Genomic DNA, 23047 nt, shown 5'->3' with positions numbered 1-23047 from the left:
CACACAGTGCTTAAGCCACTAACTTGTGATGCTTTGTGCTGTTAGGCACTTGCTCTATTTCTTAGTAGTACTGGGTAGCATGAACTTCTGTTTTTGCATATGTTTGTAAGTATGACCTTTTTACATTTTAAATATTTCTCTCTAAAACTCTTTCAGTGGTTCAGTGATTCAGAAAAATAAATTATCATATATGACTTTATGAAAACTTGCACGAAATTGTTGAGAACAAACATTTATTCTGTGTGTGTATTCTTCCCCTCTAAGGTTCATAACAGTCCTGACTGTTATGGTTCAGTATATTCTTGTCAGAGGTCAGTCAGCTTATTCTTTTCAAACCAAGAAGAAATAATTATTTCAGGACATGAAGTAAGAAAAGAAGGAAAAAGGTAAGTGTTCTAATGATGGTTTCAAATATTTTATTGCAGAATGACAATGTGAAGATGCTTTTGACATCAACCAGAGAAAATAACTTGCTATATATTTTTACTGATCCCTGGATATTCTATATTGGGACTGATAGAGTGCTAGTGTGAGAAGATGTAATGCTGTTCATGTAATACGTGAATGAAGTGAATACGTGAATACATGAATGAGCATGTGCACCCCATGAGCCTTGTGTTCAACTTCTCAGCTCTGACATTGGGATTAACCATATAAATTTTGTATAGACAAGGTCTACATCACAATAATCTGGTTAATCTTTGGTGCATCCTGATAACATTTTGAACAAGGTAGTCTTTATTTACGCTTGATGTGCAGCTATACTGAATTCAACACATAACCTTCATATAAATAAGCCTGAACTAATTGAATCAAAGATCTTAATTCTTCTTTGGCCCTTTTGGGCAAAACCTCCACATTTCTGAGGTACATCAAACCCTCAAATATACTTTTTTTTTTTTTTTTTCTAAATAAATAAATGAGTACAAGGCTATCAACTATTTTTACTGTTAGATAAAGTGCAGAAAATTTCAAAGACTTGTAAAGATGTGGGTTTTTTTGTATCACTTTGAAGGTGATTAGATTAGATTACCTTTGACGTAACAATGCTATTAACATCTGAGACTGATGGCTACTGTGCCATCTCTCTTCACCACAACAGAGGCAATTTTTGAAGATTAGGACTAAATCGTACTGAAATATTATTTTCCAATGGTCAATGGCTGAAGGAGGAGGATATACTTTTTTTTGGTCAAGGGTATTTTCTGTACTGAAAGTTTCTTTATTGGCATACATCTAATCTGATGATCCATCTTCTGCCCAGAAGGGCTTCTGGTGTTCACCACACCAGGAACACTGGTAGTAGTTTCACAGAGCTTCTTGTGCAACACAGCATGCTCATGAAGTCATGTGCTCTTTAATATGCCTCTTCTGGTCTTTGAAAAGAAGATTCTTTCAGGCTTAGAATTAGTACAACCGATAGATGTATACAGTAGAAAAGCATTCACTTTTGATGATCAATACAGAGAAGCAAATAGAAAAGAACATGGTAAAAATGTAACAAAGAATCATAGAATCATTAAGGTTGGAAAAGACCTCCAAGAGTATCTGGTCTAACCATCCCCCTACCACCAATGTCACCCACTAAACCACATCCCTAAGCATGATGTCCAACCTTTCCTTAAACACCCCCAGGGATGGTGACTCCAATGCCTCCCTGGGCAACCCACTCCAATGCTTAACTACTCTTTCTGAGAAGAAATGTCTCCTAATTTCTAACATGAACCTCTCCTGGTGCAACTTGAGGCCTTTAAGTGACTGTATACGACTGGAAAAAAGAGTGTAGTGAGTTAGAAGGTGATATTTTATGTGGTATTTTTCTATCACTAACTTCATCTCATCTGAGCTCTTTGAAGTAGGCTGTTTATTTTTGCAGATTAATGTTGCCTCAGACAGTTGGAAATGTTTTCGTTGAGAGATTGGCTGACTATATTCTGGTGAAAACTACCTTTGGTTTTTCTCTTGCTTGGGATGGAAACTCTGGTATTTATATTAAGCTGACAGAAGATCATAAAGGGAAACCTTGTGGCCTCTGTGGAAATTTTAATGGCAATAAATATGATGACCTGATACTGCAAAATAGTAAGTAAATAGCTTAGAAATGCACCCTTACCTTTGTTTAAACAGGTTCAATGTTCACTTTAAAACTATTATATAAAAAGACAGAGTCCTTATTTCAGTAGAAAATAGAATATTTCTACTCTTCAATGCCATTAAAAATGTTAAGGGGGAAAAAAACAGTTCAAGAAAGTATTTATATGTATGCTTAAGCCTTTCTTGCTCAGCAAAGCACTCAGGGTATGTTTATCTTAGCTGATGAAAGTGCCTTCAAATTATAAATAAATAAACAAATGCTTGTGGTTTTCTCTATGTTTAAGGATGGAGGCAGAAGGAGCAAAAAGCCAAAATATTAATATTTGGAAAAAACACAATCTTGAGTCATTTGTTTACATTACCATCATAAAAATATGAGTTGAAATATGTAAATCTTTAAAGTTCTTTCCAGAAAGTTGCTCATATCTCTCTGTTTTTATGTTGTGCTATGGGTCTCTTACTACCCTGTAGGATTAGGAGTTGCCCAATGCTGTATCTGAGGAAGAGGTGATTTGCCAAGTTGATAAAGTGTTCTGTAGTCTTTGTAGTTCTATATAGGGAATATTCTATAGAGACTTTGTCCTACTCATGACTAATATGAAAAAAGAGCAAGCTTGGGAATATGAGAAATCCTTTACTTAGTCTGGTAGAAATAAAGATAGGACTGTCTTGTTTTTACTGTTAGTTACCGAGAAAATCAAGTCCCATGTCCCTGCAGGTCGTTAAATCACAAAGGTTATCTCACAGTAACTGTTTTCCCTCCACTGTTTTGCACTATTCATTGTGGTTAATTGGTAGGAGGTTTTTGACTTTCTTACTAAGGGAAGAAGCAGACTACATATCTTCGCATAGTCTTTAAAAATCTTCCCAATATAAATTCCTCTTGTCTTCAACCATGACAAAAGTATGTTCCTTGTTTCATACATGAACTTCTGCACACCAGGGTATAGTATTTTTAATAATTAACTGAAAGGGTTGATCTAAAATAATGAATAAAAATGGACTTCAGAGAAGATTTACAATTCACATGAATTCATACAATCTCTTCAAAAGTAATAATTTCAGTGTCTTTAAATATATTTTATAAAAGATTTGAAGTAGGGCAGCTGTTAGCTTTCTTTATTTACAGAACCACATTTTTTTTTCTATTGTCACGTCTTTAGTATTTTTCATTGTCAGAAATGACAGCATTATTGCAGCGTACCATCCAGAACACTGTGAATCACTTAAACCTTGAACTAGTTGTATAACACGGTGCCTTGATTCTGTGCAAATACAAAGCAAGAAGTTCTGCTATCTTCACAAGAATATACTGCTAATTAAAGTTGCTTCTAAGCAGCAACTTTTTTCTAAGTGTTTCAAAATGTCATTAATCACCCAGGACGATGATTTATCTCCCCCAACTAAACTACTCCCACAGTAGTGTAAGGGAATTTTGTACACCTATCCTGAGTCTTACAGTCAGAATGCCCTGTATTTGCATTGCTGCAAATAAAGAAGGTGCTGAGACATGTTATACTCCATTTCAAAGTATGTTTTTAAAAAATCAGCTCATTTTTTTGTTTCCTTAATCATCATCTTTAATGGTATCTTTGCATTGCTTTAATATATGAGACTGTATCTGAGCATAAAGCTATTACAAAGACAAATATTTTATTTTGTGGCAATTTTTTTTTTAAGACTTAGAACTGATTTTTCAAGCTATTTTGAAATGAAAATAAAATATTTTAAAATGTGCTTGCAGAACCAGAATTATGTCAACAGGTTTACTTCTTGATAAAAACAAACAAACAAACAAAAAACAACAGCCTTTTATGTTTGCAAAGTGTTTTCTGTGTAAAATGAGCTCTTTTGTCAGAGAGGAAGAAAAGTTTTAACTCTCCCTGCTTCTTAAGTAAATCAGATTGGTGGTTAGGGTAATAGCTTTGTTTATTTGTGGAGATCCAAGTACAAACATATGATTATTGTGTTTTGGGGTTTTCCACATTCTAGAGTGTCAAATTTTGTACTTGTCCTGGAAGAAGTTAGATTAAATTTTGGAAAATACAGCCCTGTGAAAACAAAACAATACAAAACAAACCGTAGTTGATTTCTTTCCAATATCCCATCTCCTAACCATGCATTGATATAGATACCCATAGTATAGATACTAATTACAGTAAGGCTCTTCAAAGTGGAGGCCATACACCCTTTTTATCATATCTAAGAACATACAGAAAATGTAATATTTATTTCTTGCTGCAAAAATATGGAAATTTGGGGTCTGTTCCTCTACTGCCAACTTTCTTGTATGTTTTTGTGTGTATGTTCTTTGCCTGTTACTGTGACTTCCAATTATGCATTACATTCATTCATTCATTCATTCATTCTCCCTTGCTCATGCTATGAAGAGAACTGGGCATGTAGCATTGTGTTTGTCATAGGGCTTTTCTGCACTAGGGGAAAGGGAGTGAGATAATAGTGCTAACTGAGCTTTGTTAAATATGATGAAAGCTTTAAATTATTTTAAATAAATGCATTCTTTCTTAAGTATTCATTGCAGTCCTTCTTTGAATTTTTATTACAAAAATGTCAGTAATTGTATTAAATTTTTTTTTGTTTGTTTCATTTAAATGTGGTATAAAATATCACTTGTAGTTAAAAAGGAAAAATAACCTTTTTCTACACTCCCATTACTCTGAACATATCTGTATCTGAAGTAATGAATATATTTTAAAACTTTCAGAAATTTCCAAGATACCTTTTGTGATTGTGTTGACAACCTTTTTTTCTGTGTGTTCTTTTCATGCAGTAGGTGAACATACAGAAGACATTGCTGAATTTGCAAATAGCTGGGCTGTGCAAACCCCAGATGATGCAGCTTGTGTACCTACTGCCTCAGATTTTTCCAGTCCTTGCTCAGCTGATGAAAAATCCACTGAGGTAAATTAATCATATAGTGATTTTTTTTTTTTTTTCATCTTCACTGCATAGTGACAGTACAAGAATCTAGCCATATACACCATACTGAAAAAAAAAAAAAACACAACTCAAATTCATTGAGGCTTTGTGAAGATTCAGATCAGGACTGTTGCTAGGGAATATCTGAAGATCTTCTGAAGTTTAGCTTAAGAGTACAAATGTTCAGATAGGATGTGCCAAGTGGTACAAGTCCACTGGCAGAGCTCTTTGTTGCTGCATTATCATTATTCCTGGGTTCAGTTACCAGTTCTGGCATCTTACACCTCATTATTTTAGAAATTGTGAAATATTGCAGAAGTACCATATTCCTGGATTGACATGAAATGCTTTTTTTTTTTTTTTTTCTTTCTGTTAGTTTTCACTTTGCCATCTCAGCTCTATGCAGGAGCAGTTTGCAATCAAGACACTGCAGAGAGGACAAATCTTAGGAAGTACAGTAAAGGAGACATAATAAAATGAGACTGTGAGATTCTCAGGTTTTAATGGGAATATAAGGGATCCTGGATTAGCTCAACAAATCAAAACAATTATGCTCATTCAGAAAGTATTTGCTAATTATTGTTTCCTGTTTCTCCTTAATGTGTAGGACATATTCTTCAAGTGCCAAATATTCCTACAGTTTCCTTTTTTCAGCTGTCATGAAAGCATAGATCCATATTCTTATATTTCTAGCTGTATGAATGATCTTTGCAGGTAAGAATGGAGTTCTTGTGTATTTATTTTTGATGCATGAAATGAATCCTCACTCTCTCTATTCAGACAAGAATTGAGCAGTACTGAGTGAAGTTAGTAGGAAATGAGTTAAAAGCGAAAGAGATGGGGTTTCGCTTAGTGGGTGATTTACTGTGGAACCAGAGGACGCACAACCTTTGTCTCTGCCAAGGAATAGTTTGATTGCTAAAGATTTACATAGATTCAAGGAAAAACTAGACAAATGCTTGGGAAAGAAATCTGTGGAAAATCACTAATGATAGAAGAGAGAGCTGCTAACCACTCACACACAATATACCTATATCTGGAAGTCTTGAATCAAAAATAGATGGAGATTGGGAAAATCTACTGGGGAAATGTCAATGATACTGGAAGAGTAGGTCCATTTGTCTGACACAGTTGTACTATTCTTCTGATAAAAATATAGCAGAGTAACCTTTCAACTACTAAGTCATTCAACTTAGTAGGCTTTTTTCAAAATTGTTTTATTTGTATAAATTAAGAGATGTTAAAAGAATTCAGCACTCACTGGCTTTGGTGGGAGTTATATTACCTCAGTTGCTTGTGTTTTATGCAACTTGGTATTCTTTCCTTAGCTCCAGACTCCCATTTAGTTAATATCAGTTGTTCAAGCTAAACAGGTTCTCCAGAGCATAACTGAACAGAAAACTGAGCAATGTATAACTTCCTTTTAGAAAAGGTTTTATAACTAAGAAGTAATAGCAGATACTATGATGGCCTTCTCAGAGTATCATCGATTTAATCAAGAGCGTACAGAAAAATTCGCAAGACTAAAAGTAAGAACCATTTAGAAGCATCCATTACAACTTTTTAGTTCATTTTCAATGAATTTTTGACTTTCTGTTTTGCTACCAAATCAGCATGGAAGAATATGGGTTTGTAAGCAGGTCTCCAAAGTGTGCTTCCTGAAGTTGATGATCTGTACATTGATTTTGCTAAGAGAAGAGCTGAGCTGCCACTTCATAATTCAGGAGTTTATTGTGCCTCTTCTTTAGCAAAAGAAGAATAATGAAAAGGAAATTTTCAAATGTGGCATTGAATCAGTGTCATGATGCTAAGGAGGATTTGATTTTTGTCAAATTGCATGTGTGTGTTGATATGAATTGTGTCAATGTTAAAAACCTTGAAGAAAGTTTCTGTGTCTGAGAACCTCATTAATTTAGGCTTATTTTGTTTATAAAAGAGACCTCTCTTCTTGTGTCTTAGTGTAAGTCTATAATGTTTCTTGTGGGGCCACTGTATATGCCAAGTATTCTTTTTATTAAGACCCATTTAATTGGATTAGGTAAGGAGAATTGGAAGAGATTCTGATCACTGTCATGAAGAATATAGTGCTGTTTGATTTGATAACGTGTTGAAAGCAGAATACAAACACTATTTATTGTATTCTCAAGAACATTAATTTTGGAAGCTTGATCTTTTGTGCTGAAAGACAAACTCAGCTAATCTGTCCTGGTCATGCTTTACTAGAAATGTCTTGTTGTGACTAGTTCATTTTGTCATCAGGTTCACAGTGAGTGACAGGAGTTGTTGAACTTTCACGGTAAAAAAAAATAGTGGTGTCTTGCCTTATGTGATTTGAATCTGAATAAAGTTTGAGGTTACCTAAATATTGATGAATGTCTCTTTACTTGACCCTGACAAAAGTGCACTGTCTGGTTTCTTCTGTACAGACTAAGGTGGAGATAATGACTTTGTTCAAGGTTGCACTGTCTTGTAATTGTCTACAATAACTGGTTGATTATGCTTCTAGTGCCAAGCACTTCAGCACAAGGTCAGGAGGTTACCAACAGGGTTCTCCTCACCTAAGTTCAAGGACTAACTATAAATCAGAAACTTTAACTTGTTACTTGGCTCAGAATGTCTCTTATCAGTGTAGATCAGAGTTTCCACGTCATACAGGAAGGAGAGAGACCAAGACATAGATCTTGACGTCTTCATGACAAGGTCATGTTTCCCTTTCATCATAAGCATATATTTTTTTCTTATTTTGTAATAAATTACTATTTTTGTATTCAGTACAGTTTATCCTTCTTCACAGTATTTTCAATAAGTATGCCTCTAAAGCTGAGCAGCCTCAGCTGACTGAACTATCCTGAGCAGTGTTTGGTGGCAGAAATTTGTAGATGGGATTTGAGTTTGGTAATTGCTCCCTCGTTTTATCATTTCAGAGTGGATGATGATGAAACGTACTGCAGAGCCGTGACAGAGTACGCTCGAGCATGCTCTCATGCTGGGTCCCCTGTGAGGGATTGGAGGGACGATTTTCCTGCCTGTAGTAAGACTCTTTAATAAAGCATATCGTGTGAGCTTTGAAAAACCCCACATATCCGTTTCAAATAATTCCATCTTGACATTTGTTACTATTGGACTCAAACCTGATACCAAAGTAGATCATCCAGCTTCACTATTGCTGGTGAAAAATGAGGTAAATGATTTCCTAGAGGAATATTTTAATTACATTGTGATCTGATGCAGATCCATTCAAAATTCATGTTTATGCAGATTGCTTGAAACTTCATGTATGCTGATCATATTCTAGGGGGAAGAAAAAACATCTGTGGAGATCTGATGTTGCCCCTCTTCCCAGCTGACCTTTCAGCCTCTACTGGCTCTGTAACAGAATGAATACAGTGAATCCAGCTCCTTCTAGTCATCACCACCACCCATGAAATGCAGTTCAGTCTCATCCACAGAACTCTGAACTAGTTGAGATATGAACACATGTTCCCCTGTTACAGAAATTATAACTTCTAGTGGAGAAGTGATGTAAGAACTTGATAAATAGATTTCAATACTATGACGTTGTCATAGTATACTATGAAATACTAAAATACATAGAAATACTGTGATGAGAGATTTGTCACAGTTCATCTGCTACAGTTTCTCCAAACAAACACTGTACCTGATCTGAATAATTACCTATACCAGAAGTGTTGCACAACTGTTTGTTCAGATAAATAGGAGTTCTCCAGTATGGGAAGAGAAATTACACTAATGTGCAATGTAATAATGTTCTTTTTTTTTTTTTTTTTTTTTCCTAGCTGAGACGTGTGAAGACAGCTTTGTACACCGTGATTGTATCAGTTGTTGTCCACCAACCTGCACCTTTGAAAAAGATTGTCTTGGCAGCAACTTGCACTGCTTAGATGGCTGTTACTGTCCAGATGGTAAGTACTGGTACTTTTAGGTGAAAAACATGTTTAAAGATACCATGCAGCATAATAATAAAGTTGTGTAAATAGACTATGCTTAAAGTTAAAACCAAAAAATATTGTAATTTCTGCTTTAGCTGTTGTTACTCTCACTGTGATTCTGCCTTTTGCTGTGTTCTAAACATTTATCTAGTCATTGTGGTTTAGGATGAAATATCAATTAAAACCTGGAGCCATAACTAATGCTCTCTACAATGAGGGATAGCATAAATTTAATCCACTTTATCTGAATGACTCCTAAACCTACTGAGGTTTTCTTTAAACAGAATGTATCTTACACTCTGTACAAGAAACCTTCTTTTGATCTGTACTAAACAAAAAGTAGGGACTGGACTATGAACAGTCCTATTCTGGGAGGATTGAAGATTATCTGTTCTCAGAATCTTTGTATTTTTGGCTCTACAGTTTTACACACTTCAGGCATATATTTTTCATAAAGCAACCATTCAGAGTGAAAACTGCTTTGAGAGAGCTATGTTGTTGATTGCTCTGGGCCATCTGCATTCACTAGGTGACTCTTCATGTTGGTCCCTGGCTAAGACTGATGAGCTCACCTTCTGGCATATTTGAGTATTTGAGTCAGATGGGGGAACAGCAGTGATCTGGAGTCCATTAACTTGTTTTTAATCTCAAATATAAACCTCCATCCCAATAGGTCTCATTATGGAAAATGGAACTTGTATCTCCGTGTCAAATTGTCCTTGTACTTATCATGGAACTGCCTTCTCTGTAGGCTCAAAAATTGAACAAGAATGTAGTAATTGGTATGTAAAAGCCTCATGTTTGTGTTTCCTCTGTCTGTGACTCTAGTCTGTAGTTAGTTTAACATGATAGTCACACTTAAAATTTAAAGAATAGTTCGTGTTTATGCTTTACAGTCTGAGCTCTGTGTATCACCAAAATACACAGACTATTTTATGCAAACAGTGAATTCAAGACCTGTTAACTATCTCAAAGCTCCTCTTTTTGATAAATGTCAAAACAGTGAATTTCTGTGTTTTGTGATTTTTCTTTTTAGTATTTGCACTGGTGGCATTTGGAACTGTACTGATCATGATTGCCCAGGTATATATTTAAAGATTTCTTTGTCTCCTCAGTGAACATAAGAGATAAACTTTTCAAAAGACAACAGATTCAAATACAGTCTAAGCGTTTGGGATGTGATTTTAAGAAAGATTTAGCAGATGCATGCCCAGCAGCATTGGGCAAGCTGAGGCAAAGCTGTTAACTGTCTGACAGTACTAACTGTGCTTTTTCCTATTTGGTTCCATAACTCAGTGTGTTACATTCACCTTTTCTCTTCTATCTCTTACTTGCACTCTAAGTGCTTGGGGACAGGCACCTTATTCCACAGACCGGCACCACACTATCTGTACGGTGGGCCATGTTTAAGGATGTCCTCGCTTCTAGATGCTGCTGTAGTGCAGAGAACAAGAAGAGCATTATTCTAATGCTCAGAATGCTATCTTGTCTTCCTTGTAACAGCAGTTCATGTCTCGATCATCATCTTTAAAGATTGCATGCCTCTGTAATGAGTTACTCAGACAAATATCTATTAGTCAAGTAGAGAAACTCCCTTGTCAGTTCTGTACTTTACACAAGATTATGCTATGAAACTTCTGAAAGATATATATATATATATATATATATATATATATATATATATATATTACAAATTAAGGAAACCCTTTTGAATGAAGTAGTAAACAAGACTTAGCTGGTGCTAAAACAAACAAACAAACAAACAAAAAACCTTAACAGGGTGGATCTGTAGAGTAAAAAAGCTGACATAGAACCACTCCATATGTGTCTCGTATTTGTTGTGTGTGCCTGTGAGGGGTTGGTTATGATTAGTCTTATCCTAGGGACTGAATGCTTATTAACATTGGGAGAGGGTTAGTTGTGCTCTGCTGTGGCCTCATGAACTGAACCAAGGTTGGCGTGTATGTGCTGGAGACTTGCTTCAACAGTGCACTCCTGATCTGAACTGAAGCATGAATATAGATGCATCCTGAGGACAGAGAGTGTCCTCTGCTCACCTGGAATTCAGGACAGCCCCCATATTCGGACACGGCATCTCCATGCCTGCAGTAACAGGCTCCCTGTGAGGGAGGAGAAAGAAGCTTGTTCTCTCCTTTACATTCAATCACGTCAAAAGATGAAGCTGATTCCAGGAAACTTCAGTTGTAACAAAGAAAAAGCTCTGTTTTTTTTAATTATCTCTTTCATGTATTCTAGAGAATTTGTGACTCATATCTCACTCTAGTTAGAACCAAAGCTGCAAATGGGTACGTGCAACATACCTAAAATAGAAATAAGTGTCTATAATATATTTCACTTCCAAATGCTGTAACAGCCATAAAGATTAAAGCTAGACTGGATTATGTGCCAAAAAAATAAGGGGAGAGTTTTTGTTTTTTTTTTTTAATTATATTATATTTCTCATTTACAGAAGGACAGTAACTTCTTATGTCAGTGAACATTCTTATTTATCCTTTTTCTCTCAAGCTGAATGCTCCATCACAGGTAACTCTCATTTCACAACATTTGATGGACGTCATTTTACCTTTCTTGGGATTTGCCAGTACATTTTGGTAAAAGGCACTGGGAAAAACAAATTCACAATCACTTTACAAAAAGCATCTTGTGGACAGGTAAGTCACACTGTTATTGAACTTCCATAACAAACATGTGGTCATATATTTCATATGTATTTACTTTTGTAAAGGTGCTACTGTAAACTAGCAGTTTATGGTAACAGAAAAATATCATACATTGAAACCTTTTCACAGTTTTTTTTAAGTTGTCAAATTGCTACATGTTTTACTGTCCTTTGTAAAAGCAATGGTAACTTTCAAAGGATTAAGTCTAAAGAGTTATTAATTTACATACATTAAATAAACATATGTTTCTATGTTTACAGTACAAACAGTTGCATGAAGCTTTAGAACAGCTTTTGCTGACTGTATGGAGCATGCTTAATACACTGACAATTAGGCAAGATATTTTTGTTTTATAGCTTTAGATATCTATTTGTTATGTTATAGCATATTTACATTGTTGGAACCATTCCTTTTAGAAAATTATTGAAAAGACTAAGCACCATACATATTTTTTTGAAAGTATTTTGGCAGATATTCAATGACAGGTCTTATGAATAGAGGTGTTTATAAAAAGTACTTATTTGTGAGACTTGATTTAAAGACATTTTTAATCAACTAGGCTGTTAGGGGAAAGGACTCTGAGACTGCCTCACAGCAGCCTGTGTGCTGGTGTCTCTGATTTTCTGTACATACCTTCTTCTGCATAGGTGTTGAGATTCCTGTTTCTGCATTTCAGGTTGGCCTCAAGCATGATACAGTTGGTTAGGTAGCCACTGAGAGATAAGGCTGCTACTGAAAATGACCCTTAGCACAACTCCAAGCAACTTAAAAAGTTCCTGTGTGAAAACATAGAGGCCCAGGGGAACATAAGTTGGTTTTAGTTGGCTATGCGTCACCATTTGTCCTGTAAATGGTTTCATAAATTCTGCTTGGACAGCACTTTAAAACAATGGATGTTAGTTTACATGTCATCATTTTTTGATAGTCACACATTTATAAATTATTTTAGTATAATTCTAGAGAAATTATATCTTTTTGTCTGCAGTCAGAGGTCATGACTGTGTTTCAAGGAAGAAGAGAAGCACCTCCAGAACTGCAATAGTTTCTTTCTACTGCAGTACTATGTTTGGGCTCTGGTTGCACCAGCTTAGCCCAGATGTCAGAATTTTGCTGACACAGGTTAATCCAGCAATGAAGAGAACCCAGGGTGGACGTGCAAGTATGGTCTTGTGAACCCAGTATCAATTTTGGGGGATCTCTGTCTGCTCTGTCTACTATTAGACTGCCATAATAGCTAAAATGCATTCACCTCATTCTTACATCCATAAGCAAGGTTTTATTAAGTCCTGCATTTAATTTTGGGTACTCAGTTTAATGCTTTGAATAATAGTTTACACCTGATTTACCTGATGACAGTTCTCTCATTTTCTTTTTCTGTTTTCTCCCACTGTTTGCTTTTGCTTTCCATGCTAATGTTGCCTTTGTTCTCTTTCTGATGTGAAATTTGTTTCTCCTTAGAACTTTGATCATGCCTGCATTGAGTCTATAACACTAGTTCTTGAAGATGATGCAAGCAAACAAGTAACTCTTACAAGAAATGGTCAAGTCCAAACTGGTCCTAATCAAGCTTTTAATCTTAATGGTAAGAAATAAAGAGTAGAGTTTTACCAGGATTCCCATTTATTCTTTTATATTCTCCAAAGCTTTTTAATTATATCTGTTTATCAGAAAAGGAATTTCTTCAAAGATAACATATGAAAAGTACAATCACTTACTTTTAATAACCTTTGTATTGGTTCCAGAAATATACCATTTCACCTCATGAAACGACGCCCTCCTTTCTTTGCATTTCTTATCTTGTAGAGCACCTAGAAATTCTACTCATCTGGTTTGTCTCTGTTTAGGGGGGAGGAGGTAAGAAAAAAAAAAACCACACACACACACAAAACAGAAGTTAAGAGAGGTTGAAAGTTGAAAGGTTGATGTTAAGGTGGAGCTTGACTGAAGTTTTTTAGAATGAATTGCATGGAATAGAATCCATGCACTCAGTGGGGTCTATATTGCTTTCAAGGCTGACTGATGATCTTGGGCAGGTTTCTTCACATTTTTGAAAAGGATAGTAAGATAAATTTACCTTGAAAGGATGTTATAAAATCAAGCACTGAAGGTGGGAATGATATAGCTAAATTTTGTATCTCAAAATGATCAGTAATAATTTCTTACTGGCGATACAATACCGGTCCTTTCCCAGCCTCTGGCAGTCAGGAGCTTAGGGAGTTCTGAGCTGTTGGCTGCAACTATTTCTTTACTTCATTGGATTTTACTAGTCATAGTTTTGCTTTTGACATTCACAGCATCCTATGACAAAGAGTTTCACAGCTCAGTTATACACGTACTTTTAATTATATCAAAATTCTGCTTCATAATTTTGCTGGTAATTTAATTTCGTATCTTCTGAATCAGACCTTATTGACTTGTCCCTTTTCACAGTCTATGACAAATACTACCTATGACAAATGTTTTAGTGTCACATTCTTGATAATTGGCTGTATCTGTTAAGTCTTATCAGCTCACATAAGCATTTTATCTTCACTGTCTGTATGTCTCTGTGCATAGAGGCTGCTGTGAAGACAGACCTGATTTAAGTCTGCAGCTGCAAGTAGCCAAACAATGTGTAGCACATGAATGCTGTGACTGTGAAATTTCCATTTCCTCGCATTATGGATGTGCTAGGAAGGAGAGCTGGGAATTTGATAGGGCCTTAGTTCACATACAATCTAAGTATGTATGTGTATGTATGAGATATACTGATGTCATATCAATAGCAGTAAGAGAGAACCTTCTATCTGAAGATTGCAATGAACTTTACAGACATCTATTAATTTATCTTATAACATCCCTGAAGGCTAAGGAACAAGTGGTTTCTTGTCTTGTCTTCTTGTTACCAGAGGCATGCTGTTGCATTGCTTTTTGTAAAGAAAAAAAAAAAAAGTGCATGTCGTTTCTGGATAACTCACAGGTACAGAAAGGTGAGATTTTTTTTACTGTTGACAGTAGCTGCAATACCTGATTTGTGTTGTTAATGAAAAAGATTTGTAGTCTTATAACTTTTGATAATAGAATAGAATGTGCAAAGTTATTTGGCTACAGGTGAGGTTGTACATAATCAATTTTATTTTAGGGATGAATGTAGAATCTGGAAATGGATTTCAGTGACTGCTTTTCTTTTCTTTTGCTATTTGCAGGGGCTATTGAAATTCGGAATATATCTTCCTTGTTTGTTCAACTAAAAACTACGTTTGGTTTGAAGATACTGTTTGCTAAAGATGGAGAGAGAATCTATATTCAAGTTGATGTCAGCTGGAAGAGAAGAACATTGGGACTATGTGGAACTTACAATGGGAATTTAAGAGATGATTTTCTGTAAGTTAGATACAATACATTTAGACTGTTTTTAAAAACAAGTGAAAAGTTTTGTTGAATGTAACCACCTCATATTTTTATGTCATTAATTCTGTTGTACTTTATTAAAATAACCAATACAAAATATCTTAATTAAAACTTAGGCACTTCTAAATATAAAACTCATTAGAAAAGTCATTCTAAGACATTTAACTAAGTTGTTACAGAAAGCTTGAAGATTGGTTATTGGATCATGATATTGCTTGAATGCACGCCTTTCCCTCCCTGCTGCTCCCTAAGCATCAGAGCAAATAAATGAGCACTGATAAAAGGAGTGGATGACAGTACTAGTAGAATCCTCACCTAATTAACACCTACTACTGTTTGATTTTGTTTTCCCTATATCAAGTTCTAATGGAAAAATATATTCCTGAGCCACAGGAATAGTTTAATTAGAAGGGTACATTTTCTTTATTCTTTGACTTAATTTTCACCAGAGTTCTCCAAGCTATTATATCTTGAAACTTTTCTAGTAATAATGAATTATTTTGAAATATGTAGTGAAAAACATAATCAAAATGCAAACGGCCCCCTTCTAGAATGCTGAAATAAGCTAAAGGGTTGATCTTCTGACATTCCACTGAACAAAGACCAAATTCTTCTCTCATTAATGCCTCATCCAACTTATTTCAGAGTAATTGCATGAAGTGTAAAGGAGGGCAGACTTTGAGTGTTAAGAGTATTTTTGCATGAGCAAAATATTGAGAAAAATCTTCACATACCCTCTCTTCTTTTATACTTAACAGACAGAAATTCTTTTGACATGTTGAATGTTGAATGTCTCTATGCATCTAAGGCTTTTTGATGTACCTTGTACACATGTTCTCATGTGTAGTCTGTGAGGGGAGCAGGATGCTTGCAGCGTTGATCTTTTCATTTTCAGTTCTCCAGCAGGGATGATAGAAGGGACCCCACAACTTCATGCCAATGCATGGAAGGTTTCCTCAGCTTGTTCTGTGCCTATCAACATTCCCGTGGTTGATCCCTGCAACATTAATCAGCAAAATGGTATGATTTCACAGGGCAATCTGGAATTATTTGTATCTTATTGCTACGGGACATTTTTGTTTTCTCTGTGAGTGAGTTTCACTGTTACTATTCATTAATGAATATATATATATGAATATAAAACTCATATAAAACTTAAGTTTTAAATGCACACTCTTTATTTTCCTTTTCTGTTTTGGTAAAGATGATTTTTTTCCACACATTTAGCAAATAAACTAAAAAAAGTAAGTTGATCATTTTATGCTGGGCATACTGGCCACAAGCCCTAAATTTTGCTGTCCAGAATACGTGCAGAACGTTAGGCAGAATGGTGCAGTAGTCTTGTACTGTAGTCTTGTAAGTTGTTCCAGTTAAGAAGACCAAATGATATTTTTAATGCATGTTTACTCATTGAGAAAGAAAGTAATGGGACAGTGTCTTGTCTAACCAGTGTTCAGATCAAAAGTCCTGTCTCTGGCTTCTCCATGCTTTTCTAAGCTGTATTTAAAGGTTTCCTTATCCTCCATCTATGGTCTCTCACACAAATCAAGACAAACAATCTGAGATCTGCAGATTTGTTCAAATTCCTGACTGAAGATTTACTTTTGGCTTGTTGACATGCCCACATTTTATGTTCAACTTTCACTGTCTCCTTTCCATGTTGCTGTTCTTTCCAATTAATGCAGACAATAGAGCAGAGAGCAGTTGCCAATTCTGACAGAATTTAGTTTGGTGTTTTTAATGTTTCAGAAGTAAGGATGTGGGATTTGGCCATATTTAATGGGAGTGAGCCCAGAATAACCATAAACCTTTAAGAATCTGGGGCATTATAAGACTGTTTATGCCTCCAGCATTTTGCCTTTATGCCTTACCTTCAGTTCTGTGTTTCCTCAGAGGAGATGGAGTTTGACATATAACTAAGCTGCTTACAGCAGGAAGGTGGACTAGATAACCTTCTGAGGTCCCTTCTAACCTGCATTTTCCTGTGATTATGGAAAAAACATTCCTCGGCTACATGGTGCTGTTGCATGTTATCACCTGTGCTGAGCCAGCAGAAGCATCTTTTCAGTCCTGCCACGATCTGTTTGTTTACTTATCTTGTCAGGCTATTTTTCAGTCAAGTCACATACACTCACTCCTTAAATCTTGTTTATAGATGGACTCCAGAAACCTTTGTGTCAGCATGTAATATAGGAATGAACAGAGAGGAGGAAGGTTAGGGACACTCTTTTAGCAGCAAAATTGGTTTAAATATGACCCACACTATGGTGTTCCTGAGATATTCCACCATTGTAATGATAGCATGTTCCAGTGGCAGCAGTAGGGTCTGTTGGTACTAGAAGGTATATGGCTAGCCTGGGGCTTGTATGCTCCTGAGTTCCATTTTGCAATGCTTGCTGAGTTGACATGCCAAGAACAATATGGATGTTACCAATTTCAAAGCTAAATGTAACATTAAGTAGGAAAAAACATATTCCAAGCTTTGGAGGACTTTGCCAACTCCCTTGAAATATGTTATATTGCCATTTACATTTCCTTCATTGCTATGGGAAGATTTTATTTTATTTTATTTTATTTTATTTTATTTTATTTTATTTTATTTTATTTTATTTTATTTTATTTTATTTTATTTTATTTTATTTTATTTTATTTTATTTTATCTTATCTTATCTTATCTTATCTTATCTTATCTTATCTTATCTTATCTTATCTTATTTTTAAATAATTAACTGTTTTAAGTGGAGTTTGTTGTTGAGATAACATAACAATCTTAAACCATAGAACTTTTCAGAAATACATTGTATAGAAGATTTTGTTGTACAACTGGCTGATTATGTTTGGTGTTAATATTCTGTGCTATTAATTTGATTAATTACTATATTAACATGGATCTGGCTAAAACAATGTCACTTTATTTTAGTTGGGTATGCTTCTCACTGTGATATCATAAATCAAGAAGTTTTTGCTCCCTGCCATGCCTACATCAGTCCAGCATTATACTACCAACTATGCCGCTTTGATGCCTGCAAATGTGGAAGCAGCTGTTTGTGTAATGCTCTTGCACACTATGCTTATGTCTGTGGAAAGCATGGCATTGCCGTGGACTTCAGATCTCATATTTCTTACTGTGGTGAGTAATGTTTGCAAAGTAGACACTCTTTTAAAATGTGTTAAATTTTAGAAATGTCACTGGCTTCATGAAATATAGCAATTGATGATTTTTTGGTGGAAGCTAGAATTGTGCCAAGGGCTAAAATCTTGCTCAGGGGGAGAATGCTGATAGCCTTATGTTAGGCATTTGAGTCAGGGACCCTGAGCTGACTCACAGAGGTGTCTGTCCCTTTCTGCTGCACACATTAGGCTACAGCCAGTAGTAAACAGTGTCAGGAAGCAGCAGAAGCAGGGCTGTTCCCTAAGGGAAGGTGAAACAGGGTGGTGGGAACTGCCTTGGGGTGGGCATGGATTTACCAAATGGGATACAGCATATTTGTGGCAGAACAGGGATTTGAAAGAGGACATTTCCAAATCATAGAGTGATGCCTTAGTTTTAACTGGACCGTTGTTCCTCTCCTGAGTTACTGGATGAATGGAGATACACACCACTCGCACATACACACACACAGAAATAGAAAATAGACTTAATTCCAGCCAAGGATTTTTCTAACATAAGGCCATCCTGAACATTTCTAACTTTAGAAATCAATTAACTAGTTTATTTTTCTCATGCATTTTAACTCACTCCAGAACAGCAAAGGACCATTTTGCACTGCTGTTTTGGTGTCCCATGATATATTGTTTTGTTTTTTATTTTTCACATTTTAAGAGTATGCTGTTTTCCCTTCTCTCTCCCTCTCTCTTTCCCCCAGCTGTGATGTGTCACAGTGGTATGCTTTATCATCAGTGCTCTTCTTTTTGTAAACACTCCTGTGCTTCACTTTCTATGGCAAATATCTGTGGTGATGACTGTGCAGAAGGATGCAATTGTCCTGATGGGAAATACTTTGAAGAGTCGGTCAACTTTTGTGTATCAATGTAAGTCATACTAAAATAGAATATGTGTGTAGGCACATTTTTCTCTTTCCAGCAAGACTGAAAATAGTTTTTCTGCTGTTTCTCTCAATATGTAGACTGCCTAAGAAACGGAATAGCAAGCAATACATGAATATTTTTTACTAGGACCTGTAGTGACAGGACAAGGGGCAACATAAAGAGGGAAGATTTAGATTGGATATAAGGAAAAAAATCACAATGAGGGTGCTAAGACACAGGAACAGGTTGCTGAGAGGGGTTGTGGATGCTCTGTTATTGCAAGTGTTTGAAGTTGGGTTGGATGGGGCTTTGCATATCCTGATCTGGTGGAAGATATCCCCAAGCAGCAGGAGGCTTGGACTAGGGGATCTTTAACCATTCAATGATTCTGATTCTAAGATTTCATACACTGCTATGTACTAATCAATAGTGGAGCTTCTTCCACTATGTATGCCCTATTGTCTGTAAAGCCATCTAGGGAACATCAGAGAAAATATGTCATACTGCTTTAAAGAAGGGTGATGAAACTTTTTTTAATTCATGGGGAAGTATTTTCACATGAAACGCTTGTTTTTAACACTTAAGAAAAAATTGGAAGGGATGCACATAGCAGCACTCCATGAAGTCATAGTATGGATAAAGTGGCTAGAGGTATTTTTACTTTCTCACAATGCAAGAATTTCCAGTTAGATGGAAGGAAATAGTCAATGAAAGGATATAGTTTCTGTAATTGTGTACCTACAGCTTGTAGGTTACAACTGTGGGTTACTGAGTTCAGGTACTGAGTAAAAAATAGAATGAATATTTATACAAATTTCAAGATTATTCAGAGATACTGCTGTTCATTGTGACATGTATTTTGGAAAGATCTGTAAAGTTCATACTGTTGGGATGAGGACTGCTTCAAACAACTGAAGAGTGTGAGGTAACCAGGTATTGCTATATTACTGGGCGGCTTCTAGGAAATTCTGTTACTACTTCTGTCCTGTCTGGCTGGAACCCTGTCAAGGTCAGGGTTAATGGATTTTTCTATGACAATTCCTCTCTCCTATGATTTTTAAACTACTTTGAACAGGAACTACATGTTGCCACACTACTCCCATAACTAGGGAGGAACGCTTCTTTCTATAAGACTGTAATGCACAGAAATAGCACATACATAAGATGGAGATTGAGGAAAGGCCTGGCTTTTTTGAAGATGGTGGGGGTATTGCCATTAACTTCAATACAGATAGAGTGTTATCCTTTAATGTTAGAAGTATGTTGTAAATATAAATTAAAAGCATAGTATGGAATGGAATGGAATGGAATGGAATGGAATGGAATGGAATGGAATGGAATGGAATGGAATGGAATAGTCCAGATGAAGGGACCTTCAAAGAGATTGAATTAGTGAATTACAAAGCCTTCTTATCATAACAGCTTGATAATTGCCTTTAAATACCATTTCATTTTGCTTTTGTATCTATATGTATAAATATTCTTTTAACAGATCTGCCTGTCGTTGTCATTACAAAGGCAAAGCCCTACAGCCTGGAGAAATCCTCCCTACACCAACAGGCTCCTGGTAGGTTTCAGTGCCAAGGGTTTTATCTTTTGTGTATTACAGCTCAGATGCTACTCAAGAGTCCTGAGATTTGTTTGTTTGTTTTTTCTTCACATAGAATGAAAGTCTCTTGTATCAAGATTTGATTTCTTTTAGACACTTATTGATAGGTAGCTTAATATAAATTGTATTGTATACTCAGTTATTTTAAGAAGAAGATACCATAAATATTCTGTAAGCCAGGGACTAAAGAGTATCTCAAAATACATGCATCAAGATTGCAGTGCTGTTCTTAGACTTGGGGCATTATGATAGCAAAGTGAGGCTGGTATCCAAAGAATAAACAATGTGATTCTATCTTGGGAAGTCTTTCAAACAAAGGCCTGTAGGGAGCTATATTTGTGTCATTTTGTATTATGAATTTGTGATGGAATCATGGCCTCACTGAAATGAGTGAGGAAACCTCCCAGGTTTCCCAGTCAAACTTGTTCATTTTACAAGGAGTGCTCTCAATCTGCTAATTAAAAAACATGTCTGGGACCTGAGTGTCAAGACTGGCTCTTGGTGAGGTCTCATATATTGCAGTTGTTATAACTGAAGCTTTGTAATCATGCAGTTGAAGAGGTGAGAGTGGGGGTTTCACTTTCTGTTATTTCTATGCTCTGTTTTTTACATTTTATTTAATGAGGAAAAAAAAAAAAAGTAGACTAGTTCTATTGTCTAATGTGTTTTTCTGCTATTCTGTGTTTTACTAGCAAAAGAATAAAGCTATGTATCCTACCTTTTCTGCAACAAGCAATTTTGCATGATGTAGCCTTCTGTATTCACGAGGGCAGATAAGGTTTTGTGTTACACTGCCAGCATCCTGAACGACCTGGTCCTATGTTCCCAGAGAGACTTAAGTACCCACTTTATTTTTTATTTTGGTGAAACTTAGACAGTTAAATAGTACCTAACCACCTTTGCGAATCTGGGCCTTCATTACACATCAGTATTTAGAAGAGCCAAGAAAATGTTGGTCAGAACTTGCACTTTCAGATTTTAATCACTGTTCTCCTCCTGATTTCTGTTAAGTCGGGGGTAAATTGTATTTTGTTATTATTATTATTATTTTTTAAACGTGGTGGCTATGTACATTTTCCCATAGAATAAAGATGGGTTCGCTTTTCTTTTAATCAGCCAGTGTTTGAATGGAACAGTGAGATGTATGGAAGCTACTACAGACAATACAGGTAAATCATCTTGTCTATTCTTACAGTTGCACAGAGGAAGTTTTTGACACTGAATAATCATTTTTTACCCTCATGTCTACAATAATTTTGATACACTTAATGTCCTGATGTATTTAAAATAGGAGATTAGTAGCACAACTTTTTTTTTTTTTTTTTTTTTTTTTTTTTTTTCCTGCTTGTATAGTAAAAATTGTACTGCTTTGTCACTTGGGATTTTTTTGTTTTTAAATGCGAGGTGTAGGTCAGGATGTTTAGGAATACCTAAATTAAGGCTTGGTATCCAAATTTTAGGACCTTGATTTCTAGCAAGTAAATTTTAAAGAAATTTCTAGTGAATTCAGAAGGGATTTCAGTATACCGAAAACTGCCACTTCTAAAGAATCTGCCCACCCTGAGGCATAATGAGGCATTAATTCCTTTAAGAATTGACTGTGTATTAGATCCAGGGTGCATAGATACAGATGCCTAACATTAAATAGTTTTATTGTTTTACATTAAAACATATATCATTATATATTTCTGTAATAAAAATGAAGCTATAGACTTTTACTCAGAATGTATTCCTGTATGCACTATGTTGTATGCTAACAGTGCACTAAAATAAATAGATTTTGAACTAAAACATCTAGAAAGTAGTCAGTGTAAGGGAGCAGTTAATCTCATTTAACCTGTATTTTATGGTTGAAGTTCACACATGCCCAGAAGGGAAAATCTACTATGACTGCAGATCTCCTGCACCTGGATTACCGGCAGCAGGTGTGAATTGCGGGATCTCCTGTGCAAACCTTGCCATGAACTTCTCCTGTGTCCCTTCACCACCCTGTGCCAGCGGCTGTATTTGCCCCCCTGGGTAAGCTTCAGCAGTGCATTATGTGCATATTTTTTACAGTTTGACTCTGTGTATTCCTCTTTTTAAATTCCACTGGCATCACACCTCTAATTTTGAAACTTTATCAATTGCTCTATCTATTTTTGAAAATATAGTTACATTTAAAAGACTGTCTCTTTTGTCTCTCACAGTCCTTTTCTCCTTCCTGCTGATATGAGGCTCCATGCTTTCCTGGAGTCCCATGGTATTTCCATCCTGATACCATGATTCCAGTATCTCATGAGATACCCAGCTTACACAAACAGTCTGATTAACTGGTATTTGGGACTGTCTGGACAGGGGACGATTCCCAACAT

At 35.8% G+C, this 23047-nt stretch overlaps 1 protein-coding gene across 1 annotated transcript in view; it reads left to right on the top strand.

Annotated features, from left to right (window-relative positions):
• The window catches only part of OTOGL (otogelin like), a gene marked incomplete at its 5' end in the record, with an annotated part of 93788 nt that overhangs the window by 7423 nt on the left and 63318 nt on the right, over window positions 1-23047 (top strand). Inside the window, 17 exon segments of the mRNA XM_084506096.1 lie at window positions 265-386; window positions 1877-2082; window positions 4886-5016; window positions 5642-5748; window positions 7959-8065; window positions 8832-8957; window positions 9658-9766; window positions 10021-10067; window positions 11511-11656; window positions 13124-13247; window positions 14851-15028; window positions 15951-16075; window positions 17976-18185; window positions 18922-19087; window positions 20577-20651; window positions 21810-21862; window positions 22550-22712. Of these exon segments, the coding sequence (XP_084362222.1) occupies window positions 265-386; window positions 1877-2082; window positions 4886-5016; window positions 5642-5748; window positions 7959-8065; window positions 8832-8957; window positions 9658-9766; window positions 10021-10067; window positions 11511-11656; window positions 13124-13247; window positions 14851-15028; window positions 15951-16075; window positions 17976-18185; window positions 18922-19087; window positions 20577-20651; window positions 21810-21862; window positions 22550-22712 (2195 nt within the window).

The sequence above is a fragment of the Aythya ferina genome (genome assembly GCF_964211825.1).
Source record: "Aythya ferina genome assembly, chromosome: 1".
Lineage (NCBI taxonomy): Eukaryota > Metazoa > Chordata > Aves > Anseriformes > Anatidae > Aythya > Aythya ferina.
This window is presented reverse-complemented; position numbering and strand designations above follow the sequence as displayed.